Genomic DNA, 22,410 nt, shown 5'->3' with positions numbered 1-22,410 from the left:
GTTTCAAAATAATAGTGCAGACTATTTAAGAAATATACCATTTGGTTCCAGGCCTTTTGGAAATAATGTCACCTTTCATAGTTGTTGCTATTTGTTCAGAATAAGAAAATATACATATATAGATAATATATATATATATTATCTATGTTATAGATAATGAGCATTTGCAAAATCCGACACCTGATCTATAATTTTATCCTGTTGTGTCATTGTATTTTTTGGATAGAGTCAATCAGAAATTGTCTCAGACCTCCACCTGCACCTTTGCTCCCTAATCTATCCATTAGCTAAATTGGCATCTGGGCCATGCCGATCTCTAAAATCTTTTACTGGGGATCCGCTTTCACCACAATTGGACGCATGCGTACACAAAGTAAATTGCCCTTTTCTTCCCAGTGCGCGAATGTCTCATGTGTAAATCGCTTCAGAGAGGCAAAAGGTCAAGATTCCTGTAAGCAGTTTCTTTATTTATTTTCCCTTGCTCTTCACTTTTGTAGCTTTACTTCTAAACCGGTGTGAAAGTTAGGTAATTGAATTGCGCTGAAAGCCAAGATTGCTCGATTCTAATGGCAGCAATCCAATTGGAGTTCAAGCTGCACCATATATCACCATTGATCCAGGAGCAGCTGGGTTGTGGGCTCTGATGATAAATGATGTTAAGGCAATATTGGGTTGTAATGGCTGTGCAATAAGCCTGTAATGATGAAAATAAAACAATGGATTTTATTTAGGTTTTCATTTATCATAAACTTCTGCCTCTCTTTATAAGTCCGACCCAGTAATTTGTTTAAAATTCTAGTGTTTGTGGTATGTGCTCTTTTGTCTTCAGTTCTGTCTCCTTCCCGTTTTCTTTCTTCGTCAGGCAATGCCCAGTTCAGTGAAGCGGTAGGCTATCCCATGGTTCAACAGTGGAGGGTGCGCAGTAATCTTTACAAAGTCAAACTCAGCTCGATAACCTTATCCACAGGTCAGTGACTGAAAAATGTAATTTGGATTTCATCGTTTATCACATCACAGATATGAAAATCAGTCAACGCCTAAATAAATGTGATACCTCTGGTTTTAATCTGGGCAATGTGAAAATCTATTTACTTTTGTTCTATGTCTTTATTTATTTGGTAGAATTTTCTAAGGTGCTCAAGACGCTTTCAGGTGAGAGCACACGCGAGGAGCTCCTTGCTTTTCTCCAGCAGTACGGCAGCCATTATGTGTCAGAGGCCCTTTATGGCTCCGAGCTCAGCTGCAGCATCTACTTTCCCAGCAAGAAGTCCCAGCAGCAGCTTTGGCTGCAGTACCAGAAAGGTGAGTAAACTGACCGAGTTAGAGAAAGGCCAAGTATCCTTAGGCCTAATTTGCAAAAGCATGGATGTAGACCTACTGTTCCATGTTCTTTAAGCTGCCATGTGTGTTGACTTATCTAAGAAACTAGTTTAAGTGTGTCTGAATATGAAGAAATGAAGCACATCTTGTATCAAGAAAAGATATAACCCCTTGCCTCGTACAGTGTGTGTACTGGGATGGAGGATGCAATTTGCTCCTATGTTACTTCCCCCCTCATACTTAATAATTACCTGACCATATGCAGACTGAGGTTCAATGTTCTGCATGCCACCAAGTGGTCAAATGATTTTTAATACAGCTAATCAAAACCTTCCTTCATGCTCAGGTTAATGAAATTTTATCTGTGCAGACAGAGCTTCTGCATAGCTTGCCACAAAGTCAGGTAAAGTTTTGATGGATCATTGATGTTAAAACTGAGTAGCACTTGCTTAAATTAGAGAGAGTGCGTTCTCATGTTTAGTCAATTACAATCCTCTTGCCACAAAATGTTTTATAATGTCCACAAAACTTGCCAGACTGATAAAGTTAACAGGTTACAGAATCAGATGCATCAAAAGTGGTGAAATCTTAATTATTTAGAACCACTATGTCTTTGCATGTTACAGAAACAAATGCAAGGAAAATGTGCAACAATGTGACAGAGGGTATAAATAAGGTTTTAAAGTGAATACAGGCATTAATGTTTGTTTGTGTGCTAGACAAACCTGTGGTGGAAAGTGCGAGCATGACCAAAAGAAAAAAAAATGTGTTGAATGGAATCTCTTTTGTTAACATTGACCCCTGTTTTGACCATGTTTCCTTATTCTAAGTGAAGAAAATGTTTGTAGAAAGATGTATGCAGGATGAATATGTTTTATTAAGGTTGAATCAATATCCTCAGTCTGTGTAAAGTGTGCAAGAAAGTAAGAAGGGTGAGTCAAATTATATTTGATGGAATTAACAAGATAGAAGAGCACGAGTAGTTCTTGTTTTTTTGTGAAACAAAATAGTACTTTTCATTCCAGTTATTCTTGTTTACCCATGAATTGTTCATTTCATTTTCTATTTGTTGGACAAATGGTGAAGGAAAACATTGAGTCATGAAAAAGATGACCCTGTGATGGATTAGCTACCTATCCAGGGCGAAACCCATTGGTAGTTTGTAATTAGCTGGGCCATGAATAAGAAAAAGGACATGTGTTCAAAATATTTGGATGGATATTTTTTTTCCTGGATTACCAATGTGCTGTACAGATAAATCAATGGGAAAGATTTACTTTACTTTGTCTCAGACAAAACCTGGATTTTAAATGTTTATATAACCATTACTTGTTAGGACCAAAACAAATAAGTATTCAGACTTGTAAATAAAATGACAACAGTATAAAAATACTTTAGAAACACTCTTGCATTATGAATTAATAAGTAATAAAATATAAATCATTGACCCCGTAAAAAAGGATTAAAACCACAAGTGTACAGCTAAGCACCAAATTACCTATACCCTTGGCAGATTTTAATCAATTGTAGTTTACAAATGGTTTCTTATCACTAGAATTATTCATTTTTGGATAGGCAGTTAAAATTCACACTTGAATTGAATAGAGAATCTGTAAAGAAAGCTACAGATTAGGGTGATGGTAAGGATGCTTTCCAGCCTCAGACTAGGAGCTCATCACCAAAAACCATCAAAATGTCAGTGAAAATATACAAATTTTAGTCAGCAAATGTATGATGGCTCTAATTACTAAAGATGTTTCCCATAATTATTAAGAAGGGTAAAAACCTTTGTAACTTTTGTACAAACTTTCTTTTAAGAATGTAGATAAAAACAGTTTCTTCAGAAACTACACACATTGTTTATTATGTTATATTTTAGGAGTCCTGTGTAATTTGTTAGAAACAAACTTGTTGGTTGAAATCATTTTGAATTAAAACCTGACAGGTATATAAATACTTTTAAAATGAATAGTACAAGCTCATATTCTAAAATCAAATGTTCTAAACGTAGCATAAGAAAAACTACTGCAGATAATTTAGTTTACTGGTTGACAATGTTTATTGCACTCAGGATTATCAACAATACAAACATGATTTTGACTGCACCAATGAACAACATGGGAGTTTGATTCACTGTAAACAAAATGTTGTATAACAATATGAATTAACAACTCTGCATCTGTAATAAAGGACATATTTAGAGGATGTGAGACACTCAACAACTCACCACACTGAAACAAGGACACTTAACTTTTCAAACATTTGAAGCTTTTTTCTGTAACTGTTATTCTTGGTTATTTTGTTACTACTTCAAGTGATCACTAAGAGCTTTTTTATGGTAAGAACAATATGCAGTTGATAAGAATATTAGATCAAAATGTATTTAGTACAGAGATGGATTTGCATGAAAATAAAAAGATGGACAAAGATGTAACAACACGAAAAAAAATGCATATGGCAAACTTGAATTTATACTCTAACCTAGCTTGTCTTTAGTTTTATTTTTTACCAGTCATATTATCTGCTATGCATGTTTGATGCTCCTTACAATAGATGGGGATAAATATGCAGAGTAAAGGTTGTCTTGGGAACATAAACTTTTAGGTAATTATAGATAATGCTCTAATGAGCAAATCTGTATTGAGAAAGACAAATATACAGAAGTCAGGGAATAATAAACAGAGTATTGAGAGTATACATGGAATCTAAGGAATCAACCAACCATAGTGACTATTGTCGGGGTGTAAGGAAAATTGCCTACATTTTCACTTTAAACTTCAGGCCAGCTTGTTGACTGAAGCCTCCTATATTTTCCCTTCATTTAAAAAAAGAGAAAACGCATCACCAATTTGGAAATATTTGGTGTCTTAAAAAAAGAAGTGTGTCATAGACACTAAATCAGCACCTGTCCTTTTTTCAAGATGTCATTTTATAACAAATTTGCAAACAATGAAACAGCAGAACCAGTTAATATTAACTTGGTGTATTTCAGGGTGGTAAACTACTGCTAACTTTATAGGACGTTATTCTACTCTTACATTTAATCACTATAATTGATGAACATAATTATATTCAAAATAATATTTTAGCAGTATTATGAATATGTTCTGTTTTGCTGTTTAGAATAACTATCATGTTATACATTTTTGTTTTGTAATACTTGTGTAAATATTGTGAATTTGATATTTTTACTCAAGATTATCATACAGCATGGCTCTCTCATGAGACCATGCCTAAACTCAGAGCGTTCCATAGTTATAGGAAACTAAAAACTTTGATTAAAGATGTGTAGTTGGCTTCAATGTGTTTAATTTTATTGCCAAAAATTGTGAGTAGTTAATAGTTAATGTACAATGCACAATGGCGTAAGGGAAATGGTTCTTTACAGAAGGGAAAAGTGAAAAACCATTTGTTTTGTTGTACTTCTACTCATCTTTTCTTTGGTACTCTTTATATTGCTCTCAGCTATGATCTTGACTGTGTCTGTGGATTGGCTCATATAGCCACAATGAAATGGTCCTCTGCATCTGAAGTAAAGCTCAGGCTTTACTAAGTTGCAGTTCCAGCTTGTGAAGGGTAATTTTTGCTTTTACTCAACAAGCCAAAACAACTGAGATCATACTAAGTGATGTCACAGTGTTACTCATCAGCTCTGTAAGCAGTTATGGATATATGCATGTAAATATTAATAATATATATTTTTTAAAAGATGAGCACAGGACAAATCACAAACATGAACCCAGGTTTGGGTATTTTACATGGGAAGAACAAAATCTTAGGCATGAGGACTTTCCATATTCATTGCCTATGATATGGTAACACTACAACTGTGCTGGGTAATGCCTCAAAGAACAACTGAGTGCATAAATCACCCGTATTGCTAATTATATTGCTCTCAAGGCTTTATGACAATTTTTGTTGGGATGATAATCAAGATTTAATGATTTCCTTCACAGATGCAACTCTGGCTTCTTCAAGCTTTATTGAAACTTTGATTCATTCCACTGCCAATTTCACACAAAAAAATAAAAAGCAAAAACAAATATTAAATTGTTACTTTTTAAAAAGTACTCTACAAGTTTATTATTAACTTGACATTGGCTTCAAATATAGGAAGAATTTCTTTCCTGTTAGAATTCTCACAAAAAGGTACTTGACAGTGAAGCACTTCAGATAGTCGTGATAAATAGAAATGACTGCCTTTTATATTTGATTTTTTACCAAGTGAAAGATCTCTGTGATGATGTATCATAATAAGACATAAACAACCTTTGGGATACTGAATGTTCAAGGTTGGACCTTATGCTTTCTTATGAGGCTTTTGACCCAGCTCTGATGTATGTGCCTCTCCTGGAATAGCAAGAACAAAAAGTATATTATGTCTGACGATACGATACCACTGAATAAAAGTTGTCAATAAGCAATAATAAACCTCCAAAGAAAAGTGCCACAACTCACTTAGCCTGTTACATGTGAGTTTTGTGGCACCAATTTACATCTGTTTTCCTTTCATTTTTGTGTTCACTTCCTGCAAAACTGTATTGTATGCAGTAAACATTATTTCATTCCTAATAGAATAAAAACCATTAAAAGTTGATGAACATGTACTAGAAATTCCAAACACTTCCAGAGTCTTGTCAAAAAGAAAATTCACTCAAGATTACTCTAGTCTTCTAACAAGTCATGTATTTTTGAAAGCATTTCTAATTATCAACCTCCCCACATGCGTTGCATGTTTCCATTCTAATATGGCGATGAGATTGAGTTAGTAAATGGAAGATTACATTGTTTGTGATCCAACTAGAATGGACATACACCCTTTGCAAATTGCACTAGCATGCTTAATGCATCTTTAAAAAAAACAGTCTTTTTGTCTGTGTTTTTACTAGTAGACTTGTACATATAAAAATGTCTCAAAAAGGCCTGAAATGGCAGCATTTAGCACATCTTTTTCAATATTTTGAAACATGGAGAGGTATGCCCTATTTTAGTTTCCATCACTCAAATCATCACAGCTCATTTGGAATATAAGAACATCTCTTCTCTGGTTATTACACGCACCGATCTATCAACCTTGAGAAAACTGGCACTATGCTGGTGGAATCAAATGGAGATGAAGAGGTCTGACCCAGGCAATAAACTATGAATTGACTAAAATTTGGTAGATGGACTTTGATTGCACCATTGTATATTCAATAAATATGATTTACAAAGTAAAAATAATTAAAATCAAAAAAAGAAATTCTAAAATGTTATTTCAATGGATCTCAAACAGGTATATCTAACAAAATATGAATACTGGGGAAAATATTTTATATTTTTTGTCACTCATTTCAGAAAGTGATAATCCTATATTATATAGATTTATTACACATAGTAATATTTCAAGCCCTTATTTCTTTAAGTTTGATAATGGCTTACAAATAATTTGCAATAACTCAAATTTTAGTGTTTCAAAAAATGCTAATATAGTAATAGAGTTAAATATTAGCAACTCATTGTGTCACACCTTAATCAGCTGATTAACTCAAAACACCTGCAAAGGTTTCCTTTTCTTAGGCTCTAAATGGTCTTAGTCTGAGTCAGTGAGTGACACATTCATGGGGAAGAATGATGATTTGACATATGTCCAGAAGACAATCACTGACACGCTTCACAGTGAGGTAAGTCACAAAAAGGCCATTTCTAAGAGTGTGTATCCAAATATGTACATGTACAAAGTTAAGTGAAAGGAAAAATGTGTGGTAGGAAAAGGTGCAATAAGGAGAACCACAGCCTTAAAAGGATTGTCAAGCAAAATGCATTAAAGAATTGAGGAAGCTTCACGTAGAGTGGATTGAGGCTAGAGTCAGTGCATCAAGAGCCACTTACATACAGACAAATGCTATCCTGAACCGATTCCATTTCTAAGCACACGTCCACACTTAGGGTAGTGCCAGCAATCTAGCCGAAATTGAAGCTCACAGAGAATCAATGGGTTGTAGAGGAAGATTAGACATCAGACCCAACAAAGCAGATGACCTGAAGGCAGCTATCATAGCACACTGGGCTTTAATTACATCTCAGCAAAGCCACAGGCTAATTGCCTCCATGCCACATTGCATTACTGCAGTTATCCATGCAAAAGAAGGCCCAGGCAGGTATTGAGTGCATCAAAGTAAACACTTTTCAGAAGCCTGATATTTCTGTTTTAAATATTCCCTTTTATTATATCTATAAGTCATAATGATTGACACTAGAAGAAACAAAGGCTTGGCATTTTCACTTTATTATTCTATGTAATATATGACTTCCAATTTCTGAAAGGAATGACAAAATATATTGAACTTTTACACAATATTACAATTATTTCTGGAGATGTACCTCTAACTCCACACCACATCAGGTTATGATTTTATGGTTAAATACTCTTTTCTATAAGAAATAAATATTTAACATTTAATTTTCCCTGATATTACAGAATGAAAGCTGATTCCTAGTTACTTTTTGCCATTAGAGACAGGTCAAGTAAATTTTAAAGCTGCCAGCTGCATTCAGTAGAAATAATTAGTGTGCTACTAAAACCTAATAGTGGGACATAGTGACAAGTCAATAATAAAGTGCATTGCAGGCCAACAGCCTTGGTTGTATTTATTTCATATGTAAATCTGAAAATATTTTCTACCCCTCTGACAAATCTTTCTCAATCAAATTGCAGTAAGTCGCACAGTCATGCGTGAATGGGGACACCAAGGCTAATATAGAAGAGAATGTCGGCTCTTTGTGCTTCATAGCTTAAACACCAATGGCTTGTTTTTCATGATCTACTTAGACAACTTGCTATAGTGATGAATATAATAAGCCACCTGGGAACCAAGCTGGGAAAGGAAATAGTCTTTGCTGCAGCTACACTACAGAAACAAGTAATAGTGTTATATCTTCTCAAACTTCAACCCGACCAACCACACACACCCACTAAATCTCTTAAGTTCACAGGGAGAAAAAGTGTTTCTAGGAAGTTGAAGAATGCCTCCTTTGGACGTATGTAAAGACTTTGACACAGTGGTCCCAGCAATCAAGCACTAGCAGCTGTCCTTTCTGGGTGGTGGCCACTCCTACGGGACAGGTCAGTCCTTCTTGGATCAGAATGTTAAATCCTCCTTCTTTGGGAAACTGAAGAATTTCTTTCCTGCCACTATCGGTGACCAGCAAATCACCGTTGGCATCCACACACATGCCAGTGATGCAGCGGAAGTCCTCTGTTTCGGAGAAAAAGTGGCTGAGCTGTTTCCCCAGCTGGCCATCGGTACCCACTGAGCCAATGGAGAAGCCTCCTTCGAAGTGGGGCTCGTTCTGGCGCTTTTCGAAGTTCAGGGCCAGGCCTTGGGTAAAGTACACGGTTCCTGCTGCATCACATGTCACAAACTTTGGCCGGACAGCAGAGCACAATCGGTTATAGCTAACTACACCTACATTGCGGTCCACTGCAAGGCACCACAGTTTCCCCCCTTCCACGTCTGACACCACAAACTGGCCTGATGGCATGGCAGTAATTCCCCAGGGTTTAATCAGCTGGTTTTTATGGCAGGCCACATAATGCCCATCCATGGTGTAGACTTTAACTGAATTATCGTAGTTGTCAGTAACACCAATCAGACCTTGAGGAGTCACAGCTATGGATAACGGGATAAGGTTAGGCAGGTCAGCACCAAAGAAGCTCAGAACAAAGTTGTCTATGCTTGCATTGCGTCGGATTTCGCGCGGGACACCTTTACGATTGAAAATCTGGACACGGCAGTTCCCTCGATCGGCCACCAGTATATCACCTTGTGGTGAAACACAAATGCTAATGGGTAAATTAAACATTCCAGGCAGCGCTCCTTTACAGCCCATCTTCTTTACAAACTGGCATACTGGTGGCCTGGAACTAGCCGCTGCAGATTCCCCACCTGCATCCATGGACTTTGACTTAAAGCTACTTGGTGAACCACATACTGTCTCATCTACTGCTGAAACCATGTCAACATCACGGTAAAGATCCCCTGGAACCATTACAGAACCACCTATAGCGCCAGAGGGCGCATCCTCTGCTTTAAACTCCAACATTGTTTCTAACCCACCTTTCTCATCATCTGTATTGACTGTGTAAGTGTTTGTGGTCAAACAGCCCACTTCTATGGGATTAGAGTGTTCTGCTCTGGCTAGTGTTGGCTCTTGTAGCTGGAACTGTGTGGGTAAACTGCTTCTGAGGTCCAGCTCTTCATCATCACTTCCTGCGCCATCGTCCTTTAATAAGGCAATGTCACTCTGTCTTACCCTTACTGTCAGATAATCGCAACGTGAAACCACTTTTACCTCTGCGAGGTTAAGAAGATATGTCTGCTCCTCAAGAACCTGTGCATTGAGTTTTTCCACTTCTCCCAAAGAGGCTGTGAATGTCCTTCGAGATTTGCTGAGCTCTTCCTGAAGATGTAGCTCTGCCGAAGAATACTCTTGCTGAACCGCCCGGTACTTTTGTCTCAAGCTCTTGGAAATGTTTTCAAGTGTTGTCTTTTTCTTCTGAATATTGCCCATAACGTCACGGAGGGCAGCCAGTCTACCACTCAGTTCTTTACGGCGCTGCTCAGCTGCCACTTTTATCGGCTGAACTGAATGGCCTTCATGCAGGTGGCCATCCGCTTTACAGACCTCACAGAGAACTGTGGTGCAGTCATAGCAGAACTGTCTTGGTAGCCGGTTGCCACAGGACTTGCACATTAGCGCCGTGGCAGCAGCACTGCAGGTCAAAGTGCAATCTATTATTTTCAGTACTGTAAGATTATCTGCCAGCTGGGAGATGCTGCTCATCCTGGAGACCTTGCTGCAGAAGGGGCAGCGGACACCATTGATGGTATTAGCCAACAGTTTCTCCAGACAAAGTCGACACACAGTGTGCCCACACTGCAGGAGTTTGGGTCTGAGTTTATCCTGGTTGTAAGTCTCCAGGCAGATAGGGCATTCGAGAACCTCCCTCATTAGGTCCGGGTCCAGAGAAGAGCATGCTGCTGCCATTATGGTCTTTTCCCTTGAGTGGAAATAAAAACAAATTGTAATATTTTCCAATTTTGTCAGAAAATAGTCAATTAAATTACAACTGAGAAACATCTACATGAAACTATATTTTTGTTTAACTTCTAATGATTCACAGTGAATGAGCAGTTATACTGTATGTCATCATAAAGACATAGTTAATTCACTAATATTGTGATGATAATGTTAAATTCTAAGGAAGGATATTTTCAAGTCCCAAAACAGACAGGTTAGTTGGGGCATTTACTGTTTTTTGCTTGGACTGTTTTCCACTGCTATGTTCATATTTCTAAATATGACAAAACACAAGTATTGTGTACAGCAGAATTATGCATCCATCCATCTGTCCATCTACCCATCCAATGAATAAATTAATGTCACTACATTTCTCAAAAACATATAAAAATCAATGTTAAAACTAATATTTTAAAAGCCTAAGGGAGAAGCAGTGAATGGGAAAAATCTAAATGCAAGACTTAACTAAAAGAGCTCACACCTACCACGGGAAATCTTAAAAGATTTTCTAAGGCCAAAAAAATTGAAAGTAATACATTTGAGGGGTTTTTTTTTATGACTGAAGGTGTGGCAGAAATTGGCATTCATTGTAATTTGTATTGCCACTACAATACTCCAAAATATCATGAAGAAATTTAAAACCTTATCGCCCACTCCTACTTCACATGCAAGTGTCAGATTAACAGAATGCTGAGTTTAAAATGTAATGGTGGCGCAATTAAAATGGCACACTCAAAGACGATTGAAAACCGGAAAGACCCTGCATTGTTTTACAGGGATGATAATACCAAAATAATCATAATCTAAAACTCAATATATTATCTCGATTAGAAAATAAATTCCTAAAAATTAAGCTGTTAAATGCATGTATATTTATTTGTAAAAACACAATTTACATTATTTCAACTGACGTGTCAAGTTGTACTAAAACAATCATATTTTAATTCCTTCGCTATTTGTAAATAAAGGCTTTCTGCTACTTAATAACTAGTGTAATGTAATTTCAGTAACTGTGACCAGCTGATCGCCACGAAAGCATGTCGCTATTATAACTGTAAGGTAGCCCCTGTATATCGCACAGGATGAAAAAACGAACTCAACTTATTTAGACGAGAAAAGAAAAACTTACCGACGAAAATAAATCCTCTGCTAAAAGCTGACTGCTATGTTGAGCTGGTGTTTTCTGCGGGCTAACAGACATGCAGTCATATATGTGTGCAATCATATGGGAGCATGTCACACTTTGTTCAACAACATCTGCGTATCAATTGCAGTTCAGAAACTGTCTGGTCCCTTAACTTGCACACAACATGAATGTAAAGGCCTCTCTATCTGACAGCAAATGTTCACGGTGTACTGAAGGGTAAACACATCGAGACGGCGTCATTAAAAATATATATACAGAACTGATTGAAACAGGACGTGCATCAAAACAATTGGTAATTATATCGCTTCTGTTCGTAGATTTGCTTTTTAGCTTTACCTTTCCTCCAACGTCTGATAGAGGAGAAGTAAGAGGGTGTGTAGCCGCTGAGCTACAGCCGCTGTTTGGAGCTGCAATGCTGATGACTCTTCCTACGCAGAGCCGTAGGTTACGTAAAGCGCCTGCATCAGAGGCCGATGGTTGCTTTGATTGGCTAATGAACAGGTTCTCACGCCATGCGTCCATTTACTGAAAATTATTGTGCGGTTTCACAATGTCATGAGCCATTAAATACGCAAATAATACCGCAATGTTTTGTGGAGATATTTTGTTCTTCTTTGCAAATAGCTCTGTTTTCAAATGGGGCCATGTTAAACTGCAAATGACAATTAAAAATACTTTTAGTTAATAATCTGGCTGGACAAACTTAACAGAGATAAGTTTCAATTAAAGTAATGCTCAAAGGTTAAATTACATACAAAACTATTTGTCAAGGTACAACAGTAATGACTGAGAATAGCCACTAGATGTCAGCATAGATCCACAGTAGAAGATAGATAGATAGATAGATAGATAGATAGATAGATAGATAGATAGATAGATAGATAGATAGATAGATAGATAGATAGATAGATAGATAGACTCTAAAACAAAATATGTCTAAAAAAATCAGGTGAAAAGTCAAGATTTGTGGAAGAAGAAAATAAAAAAAGCCCAACCTAACAACCTCTAAATACGGATCAGTGTTTTTGCATAAATAAAGATTTGATGGGTTGATGTTTTTTTTTTGTTTGTTTTTTTTTTTTTTTAGTTTTTCTTTTTTTACAACTACCAAAAAGCACATAGCCTACTTGTAGTTCATAACATTGCAGCACACCTACATTTTACAATTCAAGAAATTTGTTGACTATCTTGACAAAAACATGTAACACAAATTTATTAAAATACAGATTTGACCCAATACAAAATCATTTCGGCTAACAAAATCCTATGATTTTAATCACAAGGTACTTGCTGTCAATTTAAGTGCACCAACTTTTAATATCCTGGTAATTGTGTCACAACAAAAAATGCATATAGTTAATTTAGGATTTTTGGTTTTATGTCTGGAAACACTACTAAGAGTGCCTCTGGGCCATTGAAAAAAATTACAAAAAATCCCCAAACCAAAACAAAAAAACATGGGAATTGATGTAACTGCTAATAAAGAACAAAACAGCCATAAAGATCGAAAACAGAGCATAAACTGCTTGGAGCCAAAAATTACTCCAAGCAGTGATTTGCTGTGATTTTCTTACAGTCACAATCTATTGCATCAAGGAGTGATATCTGATAATTTCACACCCTCTATTTTTCTTTTCCATGCTCTTCCAGAGGCAACAGACCAGGGAGTCGGAAGCGTAGGGCGACGGGAGATTAAGTCTGTTCCCTTTATCAACTACTTGTTAGCTCTACAGAAGAGCCAGCTGCTGTCAGATGACCTGGTAAATGGCGTAGAGATCCGCTGTGAAGAAAAGGGCAGCTGTCCCTCTGGCTGCCACCTGTGCCATCACCAGGGCATGATGGGAGGAGGGTCAGGGAGAACCCGTAATGGTAATGGTAGGAGTGGGGAACAGCCTTCTCCTATCCCTGTCCTCCTTGAAGTCAGCAGGGTTGTGCCACTCTACAGCCTGATCCAAGACAACATCACCAAAGAGGTGAGAGAGACACAAATGAATTATTCATTATACTATTAAATAGAAAAAAAAATAACCAAATGAGATAAAGCAAAAATAAAACTGATCAAATTGACCTACTTTTAGATATGTAGTGATTTGCAAAAAATACAAATGCTTTGAATAGTGCAACATTTTGTCACATAACAAACTTCAATTTATTTTAGTGCCTGACTTTGGAAAAATCTGACTTTTTACAAATAAAATGGACAGTGTGCCTTCAATGTATTCAGTCTCTAAACTGATACTCTTAGATAAAATCTAGTGCAACCAATTGTCTTCAAACGTCACCTATTTAAAAATTAAACAAACAGTTTACCTGTGTTTAATTTAATCTCAGCATTGATATAGCTGTTCTTAGAAGGCTCCAGAGGTTTAATAAAGGGCATTAGTGAACAAAAGGTATCACACAGGACACAGTAGACAAGCTGGAGAGAAAGTTCTAGATAATATTAAAGCAGGTTTAAGTTATGAAACAAAACCCTAAAATTTGAACATCTCACTGAACACTGTTCAGTCCATCAACTGAAAATGGAAATAGTATGACACAACTGCAAGCCTATTAAGACACCTGAAATGGACAAGTAGAGCATTAATCAGAGCAGAAGTGAAAAGGCCCATAGTAACACTGGAGGAGCCACAGAGATCTGTTGCTCTGGTGGGAGAATTTGTTGACAGGACAAACATTAATCATGCATCACCGGTCGGTAGAGAAGAGTGGCATGAGGAGTCTGTGTTGAAAAAAAGAGTACACACATTTGTGCCCTGGTTTTAGGGAACATGGCAGATGTGGAAGATAGTGCCAAACATGAATAATTTTGCTCCGCCTGCAGAACATGTTAGAAGACTAATGCATGGCTGACATAGTAAGAATGCTTTATTTCAGCAGGCATAGGAAAGGTGGACAGAATTTGTTGTAAAATCACCAAAGTTAAATACAGGGTAATTCTTGAGGAAAGTCTGATAGAGGCTGCAAAAGATTTGAGGCTGGGGCAAAGGTTTAACTTCTGCAAATACAATAACCCTAAACATACAGCCAGAACTACAACGGGAAGGTTTAGTTAGAAATATGCTGTATGTGTTAGAATGCCTCAATGTCTAGACCTATATTTAATTGGGAATCTGTAGAAACATTCACATTTTGATATTTTCAGATTCTCCCCACCATAATTTCTGTCTCTAGAGGTGTAAAGGTGGTGTTGAGCTATTTAGAAGGGGTGCGATTTGGAGGAATGTGAATACTTTTCTGACCACCAGTTTAAGGTGTCAGCTGTAACTGGTGGTGTAAATCAGCTGTGACCCAGTGTCTTTGATAAAAATAACCTGCTGGGTCAAATCTGGCAGGAAGAGCATTCTGCTGATAATAAACTCTGTCTGGATAATCTGCACACGTACTACTGAGTATTATTGTTTAGAACAGTGTCCAGAAAAGCTTAATTGATAATGTTAGGTATTATTAGGGTATATATTTGGGACAGGAACCAGCTGTGTCATGCTCTGGACTATCCAGCTGTTATTTTGTTGACACTCATTGTGTTGTATAAAACTATTCCTGAACATGAGTTGATTAAGTTTTTTTCTGCTGAACTCAGGTCTCATGACCATGTTTGACCAGGTCCCAGGGGTCTTAATATACTGTCTTTGGAGAGGAATTAGTTGGCTTGCATGTTCCTTACTGAAACAAATACACAAATTTTTTCATAACTTGACACTGGTAGATGTATACCTCAAAGGACTTGCAGATGTAGTGAATGATAGTTCTGAAAACGTTTGAGTTGGAGAGGCTGAACATATGGGACAAAAATGTTATGTGAAATTCTTAAAGGGCTATGGATACTTTTGCTGGGTACTATATATCATGATATTAAATAAAACAATTTAATTGTAGATTTACTATGGAACTTGGCTACTTTGCAAAAGTACAGCATTTTTATTATTTAATTATGTGAATGAACATGTAAGTGCTTGGAAAAACAATTCGAATTGTGTTCATTGCTGCTTATTCAGAAGGTGCTAGCACACTGTTTGGCATGTTTTGCTTGGAATGTAATCTAATATAGTATGACTGCGGTGTAACACTTGTAAACTGTGTATATTTTGTTTCCTCTGAAGCATTAAATTAATGTCAGGTGCAGTTGTTGCACCTCACCTATAGAGGGCATGAGTTGGTTAACTTTGATCACTGGAAAGGAGTACTGTAATACAGGCGGCATAAAAAGATGACATCATGGTTTTTCACTTGTGGGGAAGTCTGCGTGTATGAATGTGAGTGTGTCTGAATGTGTGTTCATCGGTGTTTTAAAACAAGGATGCACTGCTGAATGTAACATCATCTTAATAGCCACATGCTGTGTTTCTGATTCATTCTGTATAAGATGTCTTTGGATTCTTTCTTTTTTTTTTTTTTACAGTGAAAGTTAATCACATCAGATCTGTTTTCCAGAAGCCTAATTTAGGAAGAGGCTCTGGCTTCACTTGACATTTAGTTGACCACATTTTGCCCTGTTTGTGCTACATTTAGTGTTCATCTTCGGAAGCTCATATCTGGTATATTTGCAATCTATTTGCGCAAGAAGGGAAGCAAAAACAGGTGACTCAGAAATGTTCAACATCCGTAAAGCATGCATCTGATTAGGTATCTCCATAAATATCCATGTAAATATGGATAAGTGCATTCAGAAAGCACACGCACAGCATTAACCTCTGTACGTGCCTCTCATAACAAGCACCACAGCCCCAAAGAGTAGGAGGGGCAATCAATAGCAGACAACCCATAGCGGGCCTAGTCAATACCTAAATGTGAGGAAGTGCAAAAATGTCTCCTCATCGTGCTGTTCCAACCACTTAACTACCCTTATTTTTGTCTACCCCAAAACTATCCTTGGTCTTCTGAAGGCATGCGAGAAAAAGACTAGTACCGCAGTAGACTAAGGTACCCCTCTGAGCTGGCTTGAGGCAGGATTATTAGCCTCTTATTGATGTCATCAACCTCTGCGGAGGTCAGGGAGTACATCACTCTGCTACTTTTTTGCTTGCATTTTCTTCTCTTCTTGGCCAAAGCTGCTGCACATCACAATGGCAGATACGTATATTGCATTAGAGACTCGCAGCAACCTGTCTGTCTACATACACAGCTCCGTCGCTTCATCTTCATGTGTGCATCTGTCTCTCACACACAATTTCACTTGAGACTGTCTTTCTACTTGGCTGAGTCTATGGGGAAAGACAGCTGCCATGCTGCAAAAGCTCTCTTAGAAATAAGGCCTCTTTTTTTCCCGCTTTACCCTGAATCAATGGTAGCAATAAAATAGAAGCTTATAAGTTCAGTATATGGTTAGATGGACTTAGATTCTATCTGAATGTGCATTTCTATTTGAATAAATGTGTCTGTAAATGCCTTGTATCTGGCTTCATTAGATATGTCACTTTCACTTTGGCTTCATTCCTCGCTCTTTTTTCAGCTGCTGGTATCTTTTCAGTGACCTCAACTATGCTATCTGGCAGTTTGACAGGACACGGCTCTCTCATATATATTCCATGTTAACCCAGAAGGGGGTATGGACAATGGTTTTATTGCCATTTCTTTCTAAAGACCTTTACTAGAAATAAAAAGAAACTGAAATTAATATTAAGTATGGTCTACCTACATAGTAGTCATTCTTCTTAGTTTCTGCATGTTGGAAATTGGGTTTTGAAATATTTATTTGGACATAATTTGCTGTGAGTTATAAGAGACTAATGAAGAGAGAGGTGAAACAAATTCCGATAGAACAATTTCATAGTCGAAAACACCGGATGGGATGTATGAGATAATTTTTTTAAGACCTCAAATGTCTCAGTAACTTTTGGTTTAGTACAGTGCTGTGAAAACATATTTCACCATTTGCAGATTTCCTCTTTTTTTCTTTTTGTCTAATCATCCTGAAGGAAAATGTATTATCAGACAAACTGCAGTTTCTACCAAGTTAAGATTTTAATCATTCTGGTCCTCTCTGAAAAAGTAATCACCCCCATTGTTAAATCATGTGATTAATCCCCACTTCTGGAAGGCTGAATTTAATTTCACAAGCCACACCCTAGCCAGAATATTACCAGACCAGAATAATTGAGAAATACTTAAATGAAATCCATATGACAATATGAAACGGGCTACGAGAAGTCTAAGGAAATTCCACAAGAGATGAGAAATGAAGTCAATGACATAATGATTCATTGCAGACCAAAGAACCCCCACTTCTCTCCACGAAACTCATAATGGCCTTTCTGATATTTCCCTTCATAATCCCCAGATATCTGGGAATATTGTGGTCTGATGAAATAAAAATATACCTGCTATTGTCAGTGGAAACTAACAGTATTTCTGAATTAGACGCCATACCAACAGTTAAGTATGTTCTGGGGATGCTTTGCTTCTTCAGAACCTGCTTGATTCACTATAATTGTAAATTCTGTTGTCTGTTAGAAAATACTGAAATTAATATCTGGCCATCATTTTATGACCTTGACCTAAAGAGTATTTGGACCAATGCTCATAGCACATCAAGTCCACTTTTGAATTGCGGTTTTGGAGGGCGTCAAAAAGATAATTCAGCAAAAAAGAGTGGAGCAGAATTATTGAAAATACTCATCGCCAGTTATCATGAATTGTTGATGATACTTGTCGCCAGCCATGGCACAATTAGTTACTAGGTTTAAGGGACAATAACTTTTTCACATAGGGTCAGGATGGTTTCAACGGTACTTTTTTCTGTCATAAATGACATTACCATTTAAATATCATAAAACAATAAATGTTGTATTCACTCAAAATAATATTTGTCTGATAGAAAGCCTTGTTTATGACCTGATATATCTGACAAAAAAAGCAAAAACAAACTAAATATCCATAATATATGCCCATTTTTGCATGCAGAAACTGTAAATATTTCCCTGTATAATTTATCGGTACATTTGGTGATCCTTCAGTGATAACGTATTTCAAAAGATACATATTTCCCAAGTTGTTTTTTTTGGCTTTGTTCAGTTTAGACTTTGTCTTCAAACAATTTGTACTGAAAGGAATTGTGGAATTGGATTTGATTTGACTTAGGTGGTCATGGTTATACACACATGCAAACACTGACTCCGACATGTGGTCTGATGCCAGGGAAAAAGAGCTCAGACCATAAATAAGTAAACTATTGCCTGTGGTCCCTCAGCCCCTGGGTTGCTATGACTGAATTATGGCAAACCTTTTGAACAAATTGGTTTTGAGTCTAATGGGTCAGAATGCTCTATACTCTGCCCATTGGCCACTACCGTGCTTCCTCTCAGCAAAACTGCATTTGAAATAGATATAAGGTGGCAGGTTCAAAATGGGAGAGGTAGAAGGATTAAGCTCAAGTGCATAGGCACAGAAAGCAATTTACAGACACTGACAAATATGTTGATATAAAAAAAAAACAACTTAAAAAATAGGTTGAGTCTTTATTGAAGTAGACAATCTCACAATGAATTACAAATCCAACAAATCCATGGTAATAAAAATGATTGGAGATTCTAGAAATTTCTAATTAGTAATCCACAGTGTTCAATTAGTAATCCACAGTGTTCATTATAGGTGTGACATGACACAGAGTCTATTTCCTTGACTCACTGATCACTATTCTGGGCAATAAGACATATTTATCTTATTACCACATAGTAAACATGGTGTTTGGGAAGGTACAGAAATGCTTCAATTTCAATGTTAGAGAACTGAGGCAAAGTGGGGCAACTTCGGAAAAATGTTAAAAAGACTTGGCTTAGTTGAGAATAGCATTTGACTTTCTATAAGAAACCCTCCAAGTTACAAGTGAAATGGGATCAATTACTAAAAAAATCATCCATGCCCTCTGCTATGTGTAATGGAAGATACATATGGGCTTGTTTCTTTTTCTGAAGGGCCTTGTCGGAAACAATGGTATCATATATTCTTTCAAATAATTGAAAATATTTGAAGTGTATACTTATATGGCTGCAAGCTTGTCTTTTTGTTTTTTAACTGGATAAAGATACAAAACTTATTGCCCAATCAACACAGCCATAAAATCTACCTTTCTCCATTGCCATCTCAGTCCTCAGATCAAAAATCAACAGAAAACATTTAGGTTTTGCTGAAGAAACTTCAAACAAAACTCAAGGATTCTGGACAACAAAGAGTTTGAGCAAAGAGGAATGATCAATGATTCCTCTCACTTTATTCTTCAGAGTTGTAAAATGTTATAGGCAACAACTGAGTACTGTGCTGTTGGCAAACGAGCATGTACCAAGAATTAACAGCAGGAGGTTTACTGATACAATTGTGACCTAGGTCATTTTATAAAAAATAAAAAAATAAAAATCTTAACAGACCCAGCACTGCACACAGTGTTTAGACAATACATATTACAGACTGAATATTTGAAACACTTCATAATTAAATGATATGCAAGAAGCATCAACAGGCTTAGACTAAGTTAGGCAAAACTATTATGTCTGTATTTGTTTTGCTTTTTTTCCCAAAAATGTTGTCTTTTCAGATACTGTGTGTATTAAGCAACCTATTGACCCCCTTTAAAGGTTTCTTTAATTTTTTTTCAGTAATTGTACCACACCATAACTGATCTGAGATCTAAAAACTTGCTTGAAAAACGTATGAAAGGCTGGTTGGATTGTTGCTGTGAAAGGCAAAATATTGTTCCAAGAGTTTTAATGTGTCTGGATGAATCTGAGTGTGCATGATGTTCTCCCATCTTGTTGATCCATTCAACAGTAATATCACCATATAGCTATATTTTTCCAAACCAAATCTTAATCCCCACCATACTTTGAAGATGTACGGCAGGACAAGGCGTACAGATCACTGTGTCCACATCCTTAGGCTCTGTTCAGCACAGAGTTTAAATAATAAATAATGACTAGTTCAGTATTACATAAAAATTGCATTTTTGACTGAAGCAAAACCCCTACAGATTTGTTTCCATATGTTAGAAAGATTGTACCTAAGCAATAATGTAAATCCACTCAAGCTGGAGTTTGGCACAGAAATATAATCAGAGCCTAAAGGAAAATAACTTGGGGTGTGCAGATGGTACTTTCATTCTGGTAGCATACAGTCATATAGGTCAAGAGCAGCACTTCTTCCAGTCTGATGCACACATTAACTTTTGAATCCAAGAATGCAGCTACACTGCCACAGAAGGTAATATTGCTGGTCATTGATCAGATTCAGTCATTCGCTTTGTGTCCACTATATACCATCTTCTTGACCTCAAAAAAGTATTACATCACCAGGAGCATATTATTTGACTTTTTGCTACACCTAAACTAAGCCGATGATCCTTAGCCTAAAGCAAAGGTGAGGCAATTTCAGCAATATTTTATGTGTCATGATCTATCTGCTTTGACAATAAATAGTTCAAAGAATGAGTTGACCAAATTTGTTTATGGCTGTCAAAGGACAGCCTTCCCGTGTCTTGATTTAGCTAAGGAAAACTTATTGAAAATTTGACATTATAAGGTTTTGGCCATTTTGATCTTAATTTCTTTGTCTAATTTATTGGATTGGATTGCATTGTTATTCTTTTTTTGGTCACTGGGTTATATTTTAGAACTCTATTGTCACAGTATTCTTGATAACTCAAGTAATGTTGCATGACATCTCACATTTGTTTAGAATATTTTTACATTGAGTTACCTTTCCAGAAAGGTAAACCCTATGTGGTGATTGGGAGTTGTCATGCGACACGTCAATCCCCCATCAACCTCTGGATGAACCAACCCACCAGCTGCCCTTAGTGCACAATTTCCTGGAAGTGCTACCTCTGATAAGGTTCCTAGAAGCAGCCCATTGGCTTCTTTGTTAACACCATTACCCTTGAATGATTGGAAAAGTCCCATAAAGGCACTGATGTGGGTGCACACACACATGCGCACACCGATGATCTGCTGTGTGTTCTGACTTAGACTCTATTCCACCACTGGTGATTATCTTATAAATCAATACTGTGGGCCAGCTGGCCAGTGTTTTTGTGTATTAGCCTCAGAATACAGACAGTAATTTGGTCAGCACAGACTAGACAAACAGATTAATACAGTAAGGAGGTCACAATGGCCTCACTTGGCTTCTTGTAAGTCACAACAGGGTTTCTATGAAAGTGAAAGGTTCATTTTGTGATTTGGAGCCACTGAGTCTGCATGGTTTAAATGACGTCAAGACTTTGTCTTCACATGGCTGAAGTTGTTTATGGTAATTGGTCTCGCTGTTTATTTGTAACATCTTATATACACTGCAGAAAATTATTGCATTTAAATATCAAATTGTTGATCACAAGTAAGTTCCCTGCATACGAATCACAGCATATTTGGGAAGTGCTAAGATCAGTGTAGCCGCTGGAACAATAGGGATGTCACCAGTCCCTGAAAAGAAATCTGTCTTTGCCCTTGAACTGTCCAACATGGTTACTATCAAGGCTTTGATGGATCTATCCTTGTCAAAGTATCTATTGTTTTAATATGAAGCACAAGTAGTTACGATTTGTTTCATGCTCTTGTTTGGTGAACGCAGAATGTATAGGGAATGAATTTGAAGTTTCTGTGGAATGTATGAATTGTGGTTAATCAATGAAACCGAATGTATGAATTGTGGTTAATTAATGAAACCTACATTACCCACCTCTTGTTAACTGTACTCTGACTATAGAAGTACTCTGTCTAGATTCCTTCATCTTTTCATTTCATCTTTCTAAAGAATTTTCTTCTTCCATCCATGTCCCTTATCTTCACCATTAGACATTTAGCACGTTATCACTTTCCACATATATGCAACTGCTTTGCAACTGCTTTTCTTTTTTTTTCTTCCTCTGTCCATAAACCTTCATTTCTGTTTTA

At 36.9% G+C, this 22,410-nt stretch overlaps 2 protein-coding genes across 3 annotated transcripts in view; one reads left to right on the top strand and one right to left on the bottom strand.

The window, feature by feature from the left end:
• Positions 1–22,410, top strand: part of astn2 (astrotactin 2) — a 262,503-nt gene that overhangs the window by 195,593 nt on the left and 44,500 nt on the right. Inside the window, exons 15-17 of the mRNA XM_032569481.1 lie at positions 863–967; positions 1,123–1,302; positions 13,181–13,503. Of these exons, the coding sequence (XP_032425372.1) occupies positions 863–967; positions 1,123–1,302; positions 13,181–13,503 (608 nt within the window). The remainder of the gene's footprint in view (positions 1–862; positions 968–1,122; positions 1,303–13,180; positions 13,504–22,410) is intronic.
• Positions 3,356–11,953, bottom strand: trim32 (tripartite motif containing 32). Of its 2 annotated transcripts, XM_032569483.1 has the most exons (3): positions 11,867–11,953; positions 11,513–11,573; positions 3,356–10,363 (listed from the first exon to the last, which is right to left on the bottom strand). In XM_032569483.1, exon 3 carries the CDS (start codon positions 10,348–10,350, stop codon positions 8,311–8,313), a length of 2,040 nt encoding a protein of 679 aa, XP_032425374.1. In that variant the 5' UTR covers positions 10,351–10,363; positions 11,513–11,573; positions 11,867–11,953; the 3' UTR covers positions 3,356–8,310. The 2 variants fall into 2 exon arrangements, with proteins under 2 accessions (XP_032425374.1, XP_032425373.1); XM_032569482.1 differs by lacking the exon at positions 11,513–11,573.

Source organism: Xiphophorus hellerii, chromosome 8 (genome assembly GCF_003331165.1).
Source record: "Xiphophorus hellerii strain 12219 chromosome 8, Xiphophorus_hellerii-4.1, whole genome shotgun sequence".
Classification (NCBI taxonomy): Eukaryota; Metazoa; Chordata; class Actinopteri; order Cyprinodontiformes; family Poeciliidae; genus Xiphophorus; species Xiphophorus hellerii.
This window is presented reverse-complemented; position numbering and strand designations above follow the sequence as displayed.